General features: G+C 34.0%; 1 protein-coding gene across 5 annotated transcripts in view; it reads left to right on the top strand.

The window, feature by feature from the left end:
* KTN1 (kinectin 1) overlaps positions 1–20,583 on the top strand; it is a 182,434-nt gene that overhangs the window by 140,230 nt on the left and 21,621 nt on the right. For 3 of the 5 annotated variants that reach the window (XM_044664899.1, XM_044664901.1, XM_044664898.1), the window contains 6 exons: positions 2,958–3,038; positions 14,221–14,310; positions 14,436–14,528; positions 16,211–16,282; positions 16,547–16,630; positions 16,817–16,900. In XM_044664899.1, coding sequence (XP_044520834.1) covers positions 2,958–3,038; positions 14,221–14,310; positions 14,436–14,528; positions 16,211–16,282; positions 16,547–16,630; positions 16,817–16,900 — 504 coding nt within the window. The remainder of the gene's footprint in view (positions 1–2,957; positions 3,039–14,220; positions 14,311–14,435; positions 14,529–16,210; positions 16,283–16,546; positions 16,631–16,816; positions 16,901–20,583) is intronic. The other 2 variants (XM_044664902.1, XM_044664900.1) reach the window with 1 other exon arrangement.

The raw sequence follows: 20,583 nt of genomic DNA, 5'->3' as shown, positions 1-20,583 counted from the left end.
GGAAGAGGCATATGCCTCAGTGAAATCAGTAGGCCAAGCAGTATAAACATTTTCCACACTTTAAAAAAAGTATTTTCAAATTGTTTTTTAGAAACTTTAGACCAATTCATAGTTCCATCAAACAGTGTCTATTTTGCTATGACTTTTCATCATTCAACTCTATTTTTTGTCATGCTTTCTGTGTGAGGTGAAACTGCCTAGTTGTTTTGATTATTGGATATGTAATAATTTTTCATATGGTTATTAATGTTTGCAGTTGTTCCTTTGAGACCTCTTTATTCACATCCTTTGATTATAATATGTATCCATTGAAGAATGTTTTGGTTCCAGGTGGGGATGGTTGGGATAAAGAGTAATAATAGGTAACTGCAAGGAATACTTGAAACTATATATTAGTAGTCAATAATAAACACTTACTATGTGTCAGACACTGGCCCTCAAGCACTGAGGTTACAAAAAGAATCAAAGTACAATCTGTACCTCCGAGGAGTTCACAATTTATTAAGTGAGACAACAACTAAACAAATATTTTTTAAAAAGCTATATACAGGTTAAATAGGAAATGATTTAAAGAGAGAAAACACTAGAATTAAGAAGGGTTAAGAAAGGCTTTTCTATACAATATAGGATTTTAGTTGTGACTTAAAGGTAGTGAGGGAAGTTATTAGATGGAAAGGAGATGATAAAACAATCCAGGAATGGAGAACAGCCAGGGAATGTAGATATACTTTTGATTTTCATCTACAATAAAATATTTGGCAACTACTAAATAATATGAGAATACTAGATATTTTTTGACACTTAAAAAAGGGCCCTCAAAAAGGTTGGGTACCACTGCTGTAAACTGTTTTGGTCATATTTTATTCTCCATTGCAGCTGGATTTTTGAGTTGGAGGACCTAGGTTTGTATCTAAGTATTTCCACTTTTAAATTCTCTAGGGGGTTGGACTAAGATGGCCTCAATGGGCTTTTCCTGTGCAGATCTATGATTCATGTATCTTGAATAATGTTAGATACTTAATAAAGACTTTTCACCCAGTTGTCATCTTCCCCTGCTTATCCTAATGGCATAGATTTTGTTCTTGGAAAAAGCTTCTGTTTCACATAATTAAAATTATCTGTTTCATCTTTTTGTGATTGCCTCTATACCTACTCTGGTTAAGAAGTCTGTCCCTAAATAATAGAAAGGTACCTGATTTCATTCTCTTTTAATGTTTTTGTGTTGTGACCTTAAATATATGTAGGACAATATACATTTTGAGCTTATCTTATTTCTGTCATTGTTTTCCTGTTTTCCCAGCAGTTTTGTCAGGAAGGATGTTCTTGCCTTTCAATAATTTATCATGTTTATAAAATACTAGATTTTTGAGTGCATTTGTTTCAGGTCCTTCTTCATGTAGTTCTCTTTATATAGTCTCTTCCCCTGCTATGCTTTTTAACTTTTAGACAATACCAAATAGTTTTGATGACAACTACTTAATAATTTTAATTTGTAGTTTAGAAGTGTTGCTTCTTTTGTTAGTTGTACTTAAAAAAATTTCTTCTTGAAGGTCTAGAACTTTAGTTTCTCCAAATGAATTGTCATTATTTTGTCTAATCCTGTAAAAATATTCACTTTGTAATTTGGCTTGCCATGGCTTTAAGTCAGTCAGTTAACTTTCCTGTTATTTTTTTTCATGTTGTTAACAATGAATCTTTCCAGTTACTTGCCATTTTTTTGTTTCTTTAAAGAATGTTTGGTAATCATATAATTGTTGAGCATATCTTGGCTTGTTGACCTGAAAGTTTTATGTATTTTGTAGTTATTTTGAATGGGATTTTCCTTTTCATTAATCTTCCTTTTTTTATTTTTATTTCAAAATGCTAATTTATGTGTATTTGTTTTGTATTCTGTTACTTTACCTTGCCATTGTTTCATTTAGGTTTTTTTTTTTTTGCTTATTCTCTGGGATTTTCTAAGTAAGCCATCCTGTTGCGAGCAAATTGGAATGTTTTGTCTCCTCTTTGCCTATGTTTATGCATTTATTTTGTCATTGCCATGATAATTTTAAAAGCACAAGACTGAAAAATGGAGAAAGAGGCCATCCTAGTTTTGCTTTCATTTTTATCAGAAAACTTTTTAGTATTTTTCTGAACCATAATACTCAAACTTTTGGTATGAGAAATAAATACTTTTTACCATATTAAAAGAGACTTTTCTTTACCTCTATTTTATAAAAATTTTAAAATATAAGTGAATGTTGTACTTCTCAAAGGATTTTTCAGTATCCATTGATTTAATCGTATAGTTTGAGGTGTTTTTGTTTTTAATATATTCTAACAATTATGTTAATAGTTTTCCTGATGTTAAGCTATCTTTCTTGCAGTATCTTTAATATTTAATTTAAATTTTTTGCTTCAGTATTCAGTAGTGTGCACCAGAGACTCTTAGAATCAAAATTCTTTGAAGAAAAGTTGTTGTTCTGAGTTATTAAGTATTATGAACAACATTGAAAGATTTTAAAAGTGAAGAGAAAGAATTGTAATTTACAAGTTTTTTCTTGTTGATTCAGAATTGTAGTCTGTACATGCTAAGCAATCTATTTTATATTGCAATTCATTGTTTTCTTTCTTGTCAATCTTAACAAAGAACTTCATGAAAGCACCAGTCTGTGTTTACACAGTGACTTAATTGGATTGGGTCTTTTTTGCAAAGAGATCCTTGTCTGTAAGTGGAGAATAAATAAGACCCAGTTTACTTGTCTTTTGTCCTTGTGGGAAAATGGGTAAATTTTTAGTTTTTATTTGCAAGACTGCACTACATACAATACATATCTCTAAAGCTTTCTTTGGAAGTGGTAGTGCTTGCCTGACTTCTCCATTAAGCTTCTTAGAAATTTGAATTATATTGTTTTTAAAATGTTACCTTTTTTTAATGCTGAGAGATTGATTTGTTTTCACTACATTTCTCCCTTCAGAATTTTAGTGAATGGTTGCAGAGATTTGAAAAGAAGGCAAAAGAATATGCAATTGAAACTTCCATTTCAGAAGATATTAAGGTTAGTTTGATTCAACAATTTTTAAAAAGTATTCAATTTTTAAAAATGCATTTAATATCTGCTGTGAGAAAGTACTATTAGATACTAGACATACAAAGACAAAAATACCTCTGCCCTCAAGGAGCTTACATTTTAGAGGGAGAAAGGTATTAAGAAGCATTCTTATACATGTCATTTGACCTTTGTTTTTGAAGGAATTATAAATGTTCTAGTAAGGAAAAATGAAGTGAACATTCTTTCTAGGCATGGGGGACAATCTGTGTAAAAGAACAAATGATGGAATGTTGAACTCGAGATAATCTAGCAAGCTTGTTTGTCTGTAATATAAATGAAGGGAAGGATTGTTGAGTTTTTGGAAATGTAGGAGGGAGCATGATTGTAGTAGGCCTTAAATGTCATTTTTTCCTATATGCATTGGGAAGCTATGGAAGTTTTTTGAGCAAGGGAATACAACCAGGCCTGTGTTTAATGAATATTAATCTGACAGAAGAAAAGATAGATACTGAAATTGGTGAAACTCATTTGGTTGAGGTAATTGCAGTAGTAGAGGTGAGATATATAAGGTCCTAGATCAGTGATGGGCAAATTATTCCCTGCAGGCCAGATCGAGGCTGGAGTTTGCCCATCACTGCCTTAAGCAATTCCCTAATCACTAAGCCCCCCCATCCAGACGTAGTGATTAGGGAATTGCTTTAGGCAGTGATGGGCAAACTCCAGCCTGGATCTGGCCTGCAAGGAATAGTTTGCCCATCACTGTCCTAGATGAATATAGTGGCTAAGAGGAGACAGATGTAGGATATGTTATAGAAAAATAGGCAAAGGCAACCAATTAGATGTAGTGGTGAGCACTGAGGAAGACTTTACTTCTAAAGAGCACTTTTATTTAAAGGGAAAAAAATTTTGTGTACATTATAAGAAATTTATCTTAGTGTTATTATTAAAAATGATGAGGGCCGAGATCAAAAGGGAGAATAGTATTTTAATAAAAGCCATGCTGATAGAGATAAACTGACCACGCGCCTGTAAGAAAAACCTATTCCAACCTCACCTCAGCCATTTACCTTCCTCTCTCCTCGAGCTCAGGTAACTAAAGAGGAAGTTCCAAGTCACTACCCCCTACTTAAAACAGTCCCTCACCTTTAATACGTCATCCAAAACAGGAAACCCATGAAATCCGTTGGACCAATGGAAATGTAGTTTTAAGGACCCCAAGTGATTTTAAATGACACATAACCCCCTTGAGATCCGTTGAAAAAGACCAGTCTTTGTTAAACCAAAAGAAAAGAGGACAAAAGCTAGCCGCGTTGACAAAAGCCAATTTTGAAGCAGTACCCCACTGGCATAAGAGTGTCCATTCAAAATAAATGCATTCAATTCGTTCAACCCCCATAGTTCAGATCAACTGTGCCCCAAAGTTCAAATTGGATCTTCATGATCCAGTGAAGGCTCTTCAGGCATCTTTTGGTGCTTCCACCAAACAGGTTCGTCATCTGAATTCTGGGGAGATGGCAAAATCCTTATCCTGAAATTACTTTCAAAGAATTTAAACTTTACATTATAGATTATAAAACATACATTTCCTTCTGAGAATTAACATTACCCCCCTGAATTTACTTCGAAAGGAGTAAAAATTGACTTGCAATATAGATTATAGTTCAGACATTATGATTATAAAAACTTAACACACACACCCCTGAGGAAAATTTTAAATGACACATAACTCCCCTGAAAAGGTCAGCCAAGGATGCATGGCTAAGTGAGTCACGGGGGTGCATGAAATCAGTTGGCAAAAGAAATAATAAAAGAATAAAATTCAAAAAAAAGAGAAAAAATTAACTTGTGAATGAAATGTAAAATGTGCAAAAAATGTAGGGGAAATAAACAGGCCTTTGATTCAAGGCCCAATGAAAGCGATTTAAGCAGTTTGCTATAACCCATTCAGGGCCAAGACTACAGAAAAATTGCCATTTTCTTTCTATATATAGAGGAATAAGGGAAATGCCTTTCTTTGATCCGATTTTTCCCTGCACCTTCTCAGGGAATGAGCCATTAAATGATAGCCAATCTTAGGTGCTTCACTAGGAATTTAAGTTGAGGGGACCCACGTCCTCTAAAGTTTTAGAAAAGACTGGGACTCCAGGACTCAAACCCCAATTTTCAAGCCCTTAAGTATTGGCATAGAACTCCTGCAATTCATGCAGATTCTTTAGTCAAGTCTCTGACCATGTGCCTTTTTCTTGGAATCAGAAAGGCATTTAATCACAGTCCCATATTCTCAGGCTCAGGCTCAGGTATTTGCATTGAGCTTATTTCGCTGTAGAATCAAAAAAAAGGATAAATAATGATTATATATGTACTTCCAGTACAAGATGAGAAAAAGGAAAAATCAATTGCTCTATAAAAAAAATGTTTTAAAAATCAAAAATATATATATATATATATATAGCTTAGAACTAGAAGGGTTTTGTTACCCAAAAATGAGATTCTGTGAGAGAAAATGGGTTTTACAAAATAACAGATTCACAATGCACATTCAAATAAGAGTACCATATTTCTAATAACACATTTTAAAACAATAAACAATGATGTTCAAAAAATCATATACTTGTTACAACTTTTAAACCTTGGCTAAGTGTTTCTCAACAAATTCTGTTACTGCTTCCATATAAAAACCTGATATTAAAAAAAAACAGAAACCTTCTGGTCTAAATTATCCTCAAGAATTCTAGACCCTTCTGATAAAAGAGGCTAAAACATAGACTAATATAAAAAAATATATAAGACAACAATTCTTCACAATAAAATATATAAAGCTTATCCTTTAAGACAACAATTCTTTAAAATAAATACATAAAAACCTTATCATTTATACAGAAAGGTACTAAGCATCTAAAGTAAATTTTTAAAAGACCTCTCATAAAATTACAATTTAAATCTCAAGGCAGGCACCAAACTCTCCAAAGTTGAACAAAATTAAGGCGATTTATAACGTAAAATGTGTAACTTTCAAATGGTATGAGAACATAGCATTGTTGTTGATTACAGTAAAAATGAAACCTGAAATAAATTAGGAAATATAATGAGTATCAGATAACAAGCTGGTCAAAACCTCTTACCAGTTCTAATTGATTTATCTCATTATTTGGGAGTTAAAATAAAATCACAAACAGAATTAATCTAGCAACCACAAACTTCATTAACTTAAAATGATTCAGTGCAACAGGAAAATCAACGAAATAAGCAAGATTAATTTACAAAACTAATTAGCAAAATACAGTAAGATAGTCTCTTTAAAAGTCATTTAGTTCTGAAAGTTTTTTTTTTTTCCTTTAAGTTTTGTCTTTGCTCTCAGTTCAAAGTTCTGAGCAGGTACGGGGTGAATAGGCCATGTGGCCTGATAGTAATCACTAGTTCAAGATTCAGATGCCAGGTCCACGTGGAGTGCTGATCGTGGGCTCGGGGCTAGAGAAAAGCTTAGGTCAGTTTTGTAGAAAATACCCACGTGGAGAGCTTGTGGGGGGTGCCTAAATTAGGTCTTTAGAGAAACACATGGAGGGCTAGAATGCAGGCCATTGGGGGGCGGGGGGGAAGGCAATACCAAATCTTTAGTAGCAGCTGAAGAAGTTTCCAAAGATCTCGTCAAGTCAGGACTGGGGGTCGCTTCTTGGAAATCTCAGGATTCCGGATTCATGGAAATGGAGTCAGGAAAAGTGGCCGAGATCACAGGGACTGGAATGCTGGACGGCTTGTAGTCAGGAAGCAGTAGGAATGGAGATCAGGTCAGGAGTCAGGAGATCAGCGGCAGAGACACCCTGGCTGGGCTCCGGCATTTTAGTTTTAAAGCCAAAATCCAAAATCGGCTGGCCTGACCTCCCAAGGTGGTTTGGGCTGGACTGGCTGGCTGAGTCCCGCCTGAGGCAAAAACATGCTGTTGCTTTTAGCATGGCAAGGAAAGCCACTTTCCTTTTTTTTTTTTTTTTTTTTTTTAAACCCTTGTACTTCGGTGTATTGTCTCATGGGTGGAAGATTGGTAAGGGTGGGCAATGGGGGTCAAGTGACTTGCCCAGGGTCACACAGCTGGGAAGTGGCTGAGGCCGGGTTTGAACCTAGGACCTCCTGTCTCTAGGCCTGACTCTCACTCCACTGAGCTACCCAGCTGCCCCTACTTTCCTTTTTAAAAAAAGTGCTCAAAAGAGCTGAGCCAGGCCAAAAAGAAAATAAGAAGGGAAAACGGGAAAAGGTAAACAGGTAGCAAAACAAGCAGAAGTATCAATGAAATATTTTTAAAATACACAGAGTAGGGGAAAAAAGCTTTCATGTAAAAAGTGAAAGGAACATAAGGAAATAAGGGATGTTTATAGAGATTTTATTTTAAGATTCTATAGAGTAATCTACCTAATGAATTGATAATTTTCTTCTTTTGGACTGGGAGAGATTGGTTTTCCCCAACTCAGCCAGACTGGAAATGTATTGGCTACTTGTGGTCCAATTCCACGCAATCAGCAGAACTTTGACCTAATCCATTTCCAACCAGAACCATTTGATGGCTGGCCCCTTGCTCTTAGGGGTTAGCATATTGGTCCCAATTTTAATGCAGCCATTCAATTAGTTTAGCCCACCACCACTCAGAATTTCTGAGCTCAAGCAAGTCACCAGCCTGTGTTCTCAGCAGCAGGAATTACAAGCATGTTCCATTACACTTAGACCCTTTTACTTGTTCTTTTATTATCTTCAGGAGAACACTGAGATTGCCCATCACTCTTCATTTTAGGTATGTGACCAGTCTGTCACCTTTTTTTGGTTTTAGTTTCAAAAATATTTAACAGCATCTTTTTGCATGCAAGCCTTTGTTGGTAGCATGCTATAGGAATTAGTTTTTACAATTTGAATACGAAGCAATACCAAAAAATGTATTATTAGAAATGAGCTTTTATAATGGTAAACATTTTATCCTAATTGAAATTCAAAAACACATTAGTTATTTAGCAAAAGGATTTTTCTCCAAATACAGTCATATACAAAATCAAACATTAACATCTCTACAAAAATAAAAGTAGTCCCATAATCTGACATTATTAGGTTTACTTGAAAAGTAAGTAAGTAAAAGGTAACTTTACTTATTAAAGGATCCACTACTTTCTGCCTTGCTTTTAGCAGCTCAGATCATAGGTATATAAATTTATAATACTCTTGGGACATCATTATCAGAGGATTTTGCTACAGGTTCTCCCCCTTCCCCTTCCCCCCTCCCCCACACTCTTCCCTTCTCTTTGGGTCAAGAAATCTTCCATGATTCATAAGAAGGTAGCTCCTTTTTTGTTGCTAATTTGTTTACAATATGGCTATTTATATCTAGGTTATATATTCTTTTGAGACTTATGTATAAGATGATGGTTGGAAGAGATTCAATTATTGAATATTATGTTATGTTCAGTTATTTTGGGGTCCTGTGTATCTAATCGGTTACCCTTATCAACTTTTCTATATTTTAGCCATTATTAAGTTGTTTTGATTACTGTGTTCTAGTAGTTTAATTTGAGATCTGATACTGATAGGGTTCTCTTTTAAACTATTTTTATCATAATTTTCTTTGAAATTATTGATCTTTTATTCCTCTAGATAAAATTAATTTCTTTAAAGAAATCTTTTTGTATTTCGACATGGCACTGAATTAATATATTAATTTATTATAGTATTGTATTTTTTATCATATTGTAAAAATGTTTTGCACCATTATGCTGACTGTCTATTATTCTCCATCCTATGTCCCCCTATTTAGTTTCTGACCACCAATTTCCCCAGTTTGCCTTCTTTTCTATCAACCCCAACCCCTTTTCTTGTCCCCATCACCTACTTTCCTATAGAGATAGTTTTCTCTGTATCCAATTGATAGTATGTTTTCCCCTCATTAAGCCAATTCTTATGAGAATAAGATTCACTTGCTTCCCTCTCTCCACTGTAAAAGCTCTTTAATGCCTCTATTGTGTGAGATAATTTACCCTTTCTTATTTTTCCTTTCCCCTTTCTACCAATGTATTTCTCTTTCTCATGCCATAAGTGCCCTAATGATAAAGTTTTTAGGTGTTAAAAATTATTTTCCCATGTAGGTATGTAAACAATTTAACCTTTATAAATGTCTTTTGATTTCTCTTCCTGTTTAACTTTTTTCTACTTCTCTTGAATCGTATATTTGAGAATCAGATTTTCTATTCAACTTTGTTCTTTTCATCAGGATTGTTAGAAAGTTCTCTTATTTCATTGTATACCCATTTTTTTCCCCTGAAGGATTATGATTAGTTTTGCTGAGTGGTTCTTTTGCCCTCTGGAATATCATATTCCAGGCCCTCCAAACATTTATCATAGAAGTGGCTGAATCATGTGTAATTCTGATGGGGCTCCATATTTGAATTTTTTTCTTTTCAGCTGCTTGCAGTATTTTCTTCTTGACCAGGGAGTTCTAAAATTTGGCTATATCATTCCTTGGAGTGGATCACCAGGAGGTGATCCATTAATTCTTTCAATTTTTATTTTACCCTTTGGTTCTAGAATATCTAGAATATCACATTTTCCATGATAATTTTTGGAAATATGATGTCTAAACTCCTTTTTGATCATGGCTATCAGGTAGTTCAATAATTCGAAGATTATCTCTCCTGAAGTTGTTTTCCAGTTAGATATTTCACATTTTCTTTTTTCTCCTTTTTTTTCTTTTGACTTTGTTTCTTGATGTTGTATGAAGTGAGAAATTAGTGTTATTCTCAAGTTATCAATTACTAAAATCTCAGGTAAAGCTGGTGTCGTCTCCCCCCCCCTCCCCCCCCCCAGTCCTTACAAAGGCTTTAGAGCTTTAAGTGAGTTTGTCTTGGAATTGCCTGGACAGGAGTCCCAGACTAATGGTCTTAGACCCTGAAGTACCCATGATAAAATCTTAAGTATCAGATCTTGAGTACCCTTTTGTCTTAGAAGTCTCTCCTATTATATCTTTGTATTTGTATTGTATCTATTGAAGCTTCTTCCTGGAGGTCAAGCCCAAGGGCCCTATCAGACCCTCCTAGATAATCTACTCCCAAACTACCCCCCTCTTTGTATCTGTCTAACTTTCTGGTCATTCCTTTTCTTGTTAATTAGCTTGAATGTGTTCATTGTAAAGTTATTCAGCACTGTCTCCAACTAATGTAAAAATGTTAAAATCCCTTCTGGGAGGCTTGATATCATCAGGATTCTTCTATAAGTAAGGAATTTTTCTGTGCATTATGGAAGCATTTATCTTAGGTAAATGACTTGAGGCAGTGCCCTGAATTTTCTCTATAAATCCTTTGTGGGGTGGACTTCTGCCTCTGGTCGATGACTTGAGACAGTATCCCCCTACTTCTCTCTCAATAAAGTATTATATTTTAAGTGTTGGATTTCCCTGGTCATATTAATTTAGTTGTAAAAGTGAGTGATCTTTAGAATTTCCTAGGTCTCCTCAATTTCCACTCCATACAATGTCTCATGTAGTCATTAGTTCCTACTTGCCCAATTCTAATTTTAAGACATGATTTTCTTGAGTGAGCTTTTGTACCTCCTTTTCCATTTGGCCAGTTCTGTTTTTTAAAGAGTTCTTTTCTTCAGTTGATTTATATGCTTCTTTTGCCAATTGGGCTATTCTGTTTTTTGAGATATTAATTTCTTCAGTATTTCTTTGTGCCTCCTGTACCAAGCTGTTGACTTTTTTTGTGATTTTTTTTTCTGTATCATTTCTTTTCCCATTTTTTTCTTCTTCTTTTATTTGACTTTTTTTTTTTTTTAATTTTAAATCCTTAACTTCTGTGTATTGACATAGGTGGAAGAGTGGTAAGGGTAGGCAATGGGGGTCAAGTGACTTGCCCAGGGTCACACAGCTGGGAAGTGTCTGAGGCCAGATTTGAACCTAGGACCTCCTGTCTCTAGGCCTGGCTCTCAATCCACTGAGCTACCCAGCTGCCCCAGAATTTTCCTTCTTAATTCTAACTTGAATCCTGCTTCCTCTAGGAAACCTTTCTTGATCCTTCTAATCAGTAATAACAGCCCCACTTCTAACCTCATGACCCCTGACTTATAGAATTTTCCTTCTTTTTTTTTTTTTTTTTTAATTTTAAACCCTTAACTTCTGTGTATTGACTTATAGATGGAAGAGTGGTAAGGGTAGGCAATGGGGGTCAAGTGACTTGCCCAGGGTCACACAGCTGGGAAGTGTCTGAGGCCAGATTTGAACCTAGGACCTCCCTTCTCTAGGCCTGGCTCTCAATCCACTGAGCTACCCAGCTGCCCTCTATTTGACTTTTAAAATCCTTTTTGAAATCCCTTAATTCTTTTTGGGCTTGAGACCCTTTTTTTTAAAGACTTTGGATATAGCAGTATTGGCTTTGTTGGCTTCTTCTGAGTTTTTGTTTTGGTATTCTCTGTCACTAACAAAAATTTTTATATAATTTCTTTTTTTTATTGTTTGCTTGTTTTCCAGCTTTTTTCTTTTCCTTTAACTTAGAAAACTGTTTAAATTGGGCTCTGTAATTGTGATGAAGGGAGTATTAAACCAAGTTTCAGTTTCTTTGTGCAGCTGCCTTCAGAGCTAGCTCTGGGAATCTTTTTAAGTTTTCAGTTCTTCCAGGTAAGTTATGATGTATTTAATACTCTCCTGGCCTGCGCTCTGGTCTGTGAATTACCACAGGTACTCTTTTCTACCTTGGAACTGTGACTAGGCTCTCCTATTCCCCTGTGGCTATAAGTGCTTACATGTAGTACTCCCCTGAAACTATGACCTGGGATAGTGACCTATAAATGTGTGTGGACAATGCAACAAGTCTTACACTTAGAACCAACAAAGGGACCTCCCCCCACCCCCCAGTCTCCTTCTGAGCTATTGTCCAACCCTTCATATCATCTGTGACTGAGAGGTCAAGATCTGTTTCCTGCTGATTCAGCTGCTCTTAAGGCCTCTTGCTATGGTAGACCCTGCCTTGAGTATTGCTCTGTGCTCTAGATCCACCCAAGATCTTTCATGCTGCCTTCTGAGTTGTTTTGATATGCAAGATTATTTCAGTTTGCCTTTTTGGGGCATTATGTTCCTCCAGAATTTGTCTTGAGGATTATATTATAGTTTTTAGAGAGTAACTTGGTAGAGATCAGGTGGAGTCTGTGCAACTTTTCTTCTATCTGGCCTGACCCCTTTAATTAAAAAAAAAATCCATTTGTACCAATGCTTTCCAGTGTTTTGCTTTTTTAAAATAATTATGAGTGTGGTAGTTTATCAAAGGTGTTTTTGGCATGTATTGATATTATAATATGGGTTTTATTTTTTCTGTTATTAATATAATCAATTATGTTGCATTCTTGGTATACATGCTTTTTAATCACAGTGTATAATCATTATCATATATTGTTTAGTCTCCTAACTAGTATTTAGGAATTTTGCATCCATATTAATTAATGAAATTGGTTCATAATTTTTCCACTTTTGCTCTTCCTGGTTTAGGTATATTTCAAATTTTTTCATAAAAGAAATTTGGTAAAACTTCTTTACATGCTATTTCAGATGATTTATTTAATATTGGAATTCCTTGATCTTTAAGTGTTTGATATAATTCACTCTGTAAATCCATCTGGTCCTCATGCTTTTTTTTTCTTAGGAAGCTGGTTTATGGTCTGTTCAATTTCTTTTTTAAAAATTAGGTTTATTTAGATGTCTTATTTCCTCTGATAATTTAGGCAGTTAATTTTTTATTTATTATGTATATATATGTCTATTTCTTGATATGAAATTGATTCTAAAAGTCCCTTCCTTTCTCTCTCACCTTTACCCTTCTAATTGAATATGTTGTCCCCTCTTTAACCCAGATCTGATGAGAATAGGTTTCTAGTATTACCAGCTCTCTAGCCCTCCTTCTCTTCTTTTTTATAGTTATTCCATTCATACCTCTTTCATATAAGTTAATTGTTCCTTTTTACCTATTCCTATCCTAGTTTATTATTTTTGGCTCATTCCATTATATTCAAATCAACTTCAAATCTCATATATATTTATTCATTCATTCATTTATTTATTTGTTTGTTTATTTATTTATTTGTTTGTTTGTTTGTTTATTTATTTATTTGCACAATCATGTGATCCTGGGAAAATCACTTAGCCCTGATTGCCTAGCCTTTGCTTTTCTTCTGTGTTAGAATTAATAAGACAGAAGGTGTAAAAAAACCCTAATTCATTAATTGATAGATGTATGGGAAACCATGGGCAAATATTGAATTAGGATGAAAGATTTGGAAAGGGCTTTTATTGGATCATTGGAGAGACACATTTGCGTCTCTTTTCTACAAATCAAATCCATTTTTGAAAGGGTAGGAGGAAATAATATCTGAGGGGATGTGATGGGACTAATCTCAAATAAAATGGACTTTTTCCTTTGCTATTGACACTTGCCTATGTTCTTAGAATGGTGATTTGAACATTTTAGATGAAACAGATGGAATTTCCACAGATAGCTATTTCAGTGAAAGTGAGATATTTTTTTCAAACAGAGGTTTGCTAGAGATATTTGTTATCTCTGTGCTCTGTTGATATTGCTGTGTTTATTTTGGGGGCCCTCCTAGATGATTGTCTGGAAGTTCCATTTGGTATGGTTTATACTGGCTTCAAAGAATTTTAGGAGCATGTTTTACTGATCTTTTATCAGTCTCTATTGACTTGCTTATTTACTCTAGGAGTACTCAGTTTACTTTAGCTGTAAAATTCACCTCATAAAGACCGAGTTCCATTAATATAAGGAAAGAGGCACCATATTCTATAACTATTCTCATTCTGCCTAGAGAAAACTACAGGGAATGGTTAGTGTGTGTTAATATAATCTTTAAGAATACTATGGATTTCTAAAACATAATTGTCAAATCTTTTCATTTAAAAGCTATTTTGTCTAATAATAAACATAATTTTTATAACAAAATATTTTTTATAACAGAAAATAATTTTAGTAACAGAAAACTAAATTTGGGGGTATCACTTTATCCACAACAATTGAGTAGTCTAAGTAATGTTTCTTAGAAAACAAAAAACTTTACCATGCCATGTAACGTTTTTGTATTCTATATTATGTATTGAAAATAATTTATAATATAAAATTTTCATGTGTAAATAAATGAGCACTGGTATTTTGTTATTTTATTATTGCAGGTTCTACAGCAAAAGTTGAAAGAGGCTGATGAAATGCATGCGATGTTACAACTAGAATGTGAAACATACAAGTCTGTTCTTGCAGAAACAGTAGGAATTATTTTTAATCTACACTGTTGTTTTCATGACTCCTAACTTCTAGTACCATTTTAATATTTTTAATATTTTTTCATTAATATGTCTATGTTGTAAAACAAACACATTTTTTCTTGCAGGAGGGGATTTTACAGAAGTTACAGCAAAGTGTGGAACAAGAAGAAAACAAATGGAAAATTAAAGTTGAAGAATCACAGAAAGCTGTTAGACAGGTATTATTTGCCAAGAAAAATGCATAGTGCTAGAAAAGATCATTAATAGATGATTTGAAGTACTGTAAAATAATATAACTGGAAACCCATTTAGGGAAAAAAATAAATCTTAAAAGTTAAGTGAATATTGATTTTCTCTTTAAGGATATATATGCTTGAGTGGATCTCTGATTTCAGTAGTGGGGATCCTTCTTTCACTTATGTAGAGCACATCCTCTATTTACCACTCATCTTGGGTGATTCATATCTATGTACTGATTTTTAAATAACCTTTTGACATTGTGGAAGGGAGATTTCTACCTTTGGGGAATATGGTAGTTAGTAATCAATATCACTGATTAACCAACAAAATTTAATAATTATAGTATAATAGTATCCTTTTTTGTATGTTATCTACTTCTGTTTGTTCAGGCTACTCTGCCTGTCCCATTCTTTGACAAAATATGTGATTTTTCTTAAGTACAATGCTCTTCTGTTAATGCATTTTGAGTTTATTAGTAAACATATTAAATTATCTTCAAATATTAGTTATTGAGTTCATAGATCATAGATATAGAATAGAAGGGGACCTCATTCCATCTAGTCTTAATTTCTTGATTTGATAGATAGGGAAACTGAGGTTCAAGGACATTAAGCAAAGTGATCCAAATCACATAGTTATAAATATCAAAAATTGGGATGTGAGCTTGCACTTATTCTAGACTCAATGTTTTATAACTTTTCCCTCTATTTTTTATTTTTGATATTTTTTTATGTTGAATTCCAAATTCTTTCTCTTCCTCCAGCCTCTCCCCTATCCACTGAGAAGGCCAGCAGTAGAATATCTGTTTTATATGTGAACCATTTTCATATTAGCCATCTCACAAAAAAAGCAAGAAAAATTAAGAAAAATCTTTAAATTATACTTCATTTTTCACTCAGAGTTCATCAGTTTTCTTTCAAGAAGTGGATGGCATTCTTCATCATGAGTCCTTCAATACTGTCTTTGATCGCTGAATTGACAGGAATAACTAAGTCTTTAACAGTTGGTCATCATTACAATTTTGCCATTACTTTGCATCAGTTCATAGAGGTCTTCCCAGGTTTTCCTGAAACCATCCTGTTTGTCATTACTTATAAAGTATTATGTCACAATCATAATACAACCTGTTCAATTGTTCCCCCATTGATAAGCAGCCTCTTAATTTCTAATTCTGTGCAACTACAAAAAGAGCCACTATAAATACTTTTGTATATATATATAGGTCCTTTTCCCTTTTCTTTGTTCTCTTTGGGATATAGTCCTATTAGTGATAATGCTATATATATGTTCTTTGGCCATAGTTCTGTTTTCCCACATCCCTTATAGCATTTGTTATTTATGCTTTGTGTGAGATGGTACCATAGAGTTGGTTTAATTTGCATCTTTATACTCAATAGTTATTTAGAAATGCTCTAAAATTTAAAATTTTATATGTATAGTTTTTCTTGAGTTTTTATTATAATATCGGATAACATAAGAAATGTGAGTGCCTAACATTAGTTTAGGCTTCATTTTATTGTTGTTTAAGTGTAAGAGCTCATTTTAAGCAATTTACAATCTTGAAGTGGTTCTAAGCTGTGTATTGTTAGTAATCACACAGTTATTGATTGTCTGGAACATTTGCATGCATTTGACTTTTGGTCTCTGTTTGAAATCGCAGATACATTTTTCATTAAGTTCTTTGGAACAGGAAGTAGAGCGATTAAGAGGAGAAAATAAGGAATTAGAAACTGTACGTATAATTAAGTAAAATAATTTATTATGTCATTATGTAATATTCTAGAATCTCTTATACTGTTGATGTTAGGAGAATTATATTTTTTTAAACAGTTTTTGGGGAGTTTAATTGTTAAATGGTGGTTAAATCAGATATTTTTGAGAGAGTAAGGATATATAGGAGTAGTATTTGTGAGTATTAATTTTTGTCATATGCAAGTAGCAAAAATAGAATCTTCAAAACTTAAGTATTTTAAACCTTTTTTCCCTCTATCTGTAGCTGAGAAGAGAGAGAGAACATTTGGAAAATGAACTAGAGAAAGCAGAAATAGAACGATCCACTTATGTTTCGGAAGTTAGAGAGGTAAATATAATTTGTCTCAACTTTGTTGCCCTATTGATATTAATATTCTGAGAAGTGATAAAATACTTCAGTATAAGATTTAAGTTCATGACTCAAGTTCTGCTTAGAAGGATATCCTAATAACTTAGCAGAAGAAAAATGGAACATCATAAGGAGATCAATCTTAAACTCTAAACTTCATTTCAGCTGAAAGATCTGTTGACTGAATTGCAGAAAAAACTTGATGATTCATATTCTGAAGCAGTAAGACAGAATGAAGAGCTAAATTTGGTAAGATGTTTCTTCTCCACTGGGTATAAAATAGGCTCTCAAAATACTTGTTCTGGTATGTGGAGAAACCACCCAAACCTTTTCTTTCTTCTAACATCTTTAGCTTGGCATTTTTCCCCTCAGTTATGATCATTTTTTTATTCTGGTGGTCTTTAAAATTATCTTCTCTTCTTAGCTCCTAACACAATGGCATGTTTGCTTCCAACTCTTTCCATACTTTTTTTATATTTTATAAAGCCTAATTTTTCAGAGACTTTGTTATTTTTGTATATAAAAGTTATAAATACACAAATAAAAACTTGTTGAATTGCAAAAATGTTTATAGGATTGCAGATTTTGAGCTAAGTCTTCAATACATAGTTAGTTGAGAAATAAACGTGGAGGTTTTTTTGGCATCTTGGCTCCAAAGAAAATCCTTGTTTGTTTATAAGAAGTATGCCCTATTTTAGAAAAGAACACCACTGCTTAGACTATTGGTACATTTTCTCATAATTATTTACACCCATCTGGGAGGTAAGGTTGGAGAAAGCCAAACTACCTCCTTTCTATTGTCAGAGTATCATTGAGAATACATGTGGCGTATTTGGTGCTAAAGATACAGACTTAAGACTATTACTAAGTCAGATTAGTTATTCTGGGCCTTTCTCATCATGAAGACCTTCTACTGAGTTAGCATTAAAACTCATTCTTAAATTGCTTCAAATTTTATGATTTGGATTTTTTTTTGTTTTGGTAGCAGATGCAGATGAGGTTGACTTAATTCTACTTACTATATTTTTCAACAGGCGTTTTTATTATTATTTTGTCACTCAAGTCCTTTTATTTTATTTTTGGAATTTTAAAATTTTTATTTAATTAGATAATTTAGAGCATTTTTCCATGATTTTAGAATTCATGTTCTATCCCTCCCTCCCACCCCCTCCCATAACAGATGCACAATTCCACTGGGTTTTACATGTGTCTTTGATCAAGACCTATTTCCATATTATTGATATTTGCTTTAGGGTGCTCATTTTGAGTCAGTATTCCTAATCATATCCCCATCCTCCCATGTGATCAGGCAGTTGTTTTTTTTCTGTGTTTCTACTCCCAGGGTTCTTCCTCTGAATGTCGATAGCGTTCTTTCTCATAGGTCCCTCATAATTGTCCTGGATCATTGCATTGTTGCTAGTAGAGAAGTCTATTACATTCAATTTTATCACAGTGTATCCATCTCTGTGTATAATGTTCTCCTGGTTTTGCTCCTTTCACTCTGCATCAATTCCTGGAGGTCATTCCAGTTCCCATGGAATTCCTCCAGTTCATTATTCCTTTGAGCACAATAGTATTCCATCATCAACAGATACCACAGTTCAGCCATTCCCCAGTTGAAGGGCATATCTTCATTTTCCAATTTTTTGCTACTACGAAGAGTGTGGCTATAAATATTTTTGTACAAGTCTTTTTCCTTATGATTTCTTGGGGGGGGGGGTGTAAAAAACCCAGCAGTGGTATGGCTGGATTAAAGGACAGGAAGTCTTTTAGCGCTCTTTGGGCATAGTTCCAAATTGTCAACTAGACCCCATCAAATTTTATTTGTTTGTTTCCTTAAAAAACAAAAATGAAAAACTCCAATTTCTTTAAATATACACATGCTTTATGTAGGATTCCTTCTTTTAATACTGCTGCCATACAGAACATTTGCTGTCTTCATTCATATGCAATGATTTTTCCAACCATACTTTTCTGCTATTGCTACAAGAAGTGCTTGTGCCCTTTTCTTAGGAACAGTGTATCATAATTGACCTATGTTATACTACTATCTTACTTGAAGATGAAAGAAAAAAGAAAAAAAAACCACACCTAAGTTTTTATTGTGTATTTCGAATTGATATAGTAATGTTTTGGATTACAGTGATTATGCATGGGAGGTCATGCTATAGGAATATATAAGAATCCAACTATTTTATTTTAATTACTATTTTACTCTAAATACATCCACAAAATAATTTCTCCCATTTTCAGTAGAATCTTCCTTGAACTTTCAACCTCTGTGTACTTTAGCAAATTGTCTAACAATAGAATTGTAGTTTTAGTGTGCATGGTTCTTAATAATTTCTGCCCCATTTTTTGAGTTTAAAGCCAAATGACATCTGATTATTGCCTTTATAAGCTACATCAACCCAATATATATATATATATTTTTTTTATTAAGGCCCATCATGACCATAATAATTTGTGTAAATAAAATCATCCTAGTTTTCTGGAGCTGAATTAATCTTAAAGGTTAATACAGTTCCTACCCAGAGCATGAATATGATTTACAGTATACTTGATAAGTATTTATTATCATAGCTGCTACTGGAAAACTTCTAGCTACTGGAAAGACATGAACAAAGAGATAGAAGCAGTACATTTTAAATTTGAGGTCCTCATATTGGGTTTTAGTTCCAATTTTCCAGTGAACTTCTGAAATATTTTTCCCATATATTTACATTTGGAGACTCATAAGTAACATGAGTTGTACTTGGGCATTTTTCCATGCACAAAGTTTTTTAAACAAAATGAGAGAGGAAGCATAGCTTAGTGGATTGAAGGTGACACTTGGAGTCAGGAAGACTTACATTTCAAATCCTGCCTATAAGACACAATAGATGTATGATCAAGACAAAATGATAGACAAACTGACAGTCTATGTGGGTGAAGGGAACTTTCATACTGGGAGTACCCAGTATAAATGAAATGGATTAGAGGGGAGTATGTGTACCTCTGTGCAAATATGTATAATGAGATTAACATTGATTTAATGATATTTCCTATATAGTATTTTTGTGGACTTCCTGGGACTAGTAATCAGAGATGAAAGGATACTATTTTTAAGCGAATCACAGGTCCTCTTTTGGGAGTAAGATATTTTTAACTTTTAATATATTCTTTTTAAAAAATTATTTAATTGATTAATTTAGAGTATTTTTCAATGGCCAAATGATTCATGTTCTTTCCCTCTCCTCTTCCCTCCCCGCTCCTGTAGCCAATGAGTATTTCCACTAGGTTTTTTTTTTTTTATTACATTTATTAATATTCATTTTTAACATGGTTACATGATTCATGCTCCTCCTTTCCCCTTCAAACCCCCCCCCCCCCCGACCCCCTACCCATGCGCATTTCCACTAGTTTTGTCATGTGTCCTTGATCAAGACCAATTTCCAAATTGTTGGTAGTTGCATTGGTGTGGTAGTTTCGAGTCTACACCCTCAATCATGTCCACCCCAACCCATGCGTTCATGCAGTTGTTTTTCCTATATGTTTCCTCTCCTGCAGTCCCTCCTCTGAATGTGGGTAGCATCTTTACCATAAATCCCTCAGAATTGTCCTGGGTCATTGCATTGCTGCTGGTTCAGAGGTCCATTACATTCGATTTTACCACAAAATGTCAGTCTCTGTGTATAGAGTTCTTCTGGCTCTGCTCCTTTCGCTCTGCATCAGTTCCCGGAGGTCTCTCCAGTTCGCCTGGAACTTCTCCAGTTTATTATTCCTTTTAGCACAATAGTATTCCATCACCCGCATATACCACAGTTTGTTCAGCCATTCCCCAATTGAAGGACATACCCTCCTTTTCCAATTTGTTGCCACCACAAAAAGCGCAGCTATGAATATTTTCGTACAAGTCTGTTTATCTATGATCTCTTTGGGGTACAAACCCA

Source organism: Gracilinanus agilis, chromosome 2, assembly GCF_016433145.1.
Source record: "Gracilinanus agilis isolate LMUSP501 chromosome 2, AgileGrace, whole genome shotgun sequence".
Lineage (NCBI taxonomy): Eukaryota > Metazoa > Chordata > Mammalia > Didelphimorphia > Didelphidae > Gracilinanus > Gracilinanus agilis.
This window is presented reverse-complemented; position numbering and strand designations above follow the sequence as displayed.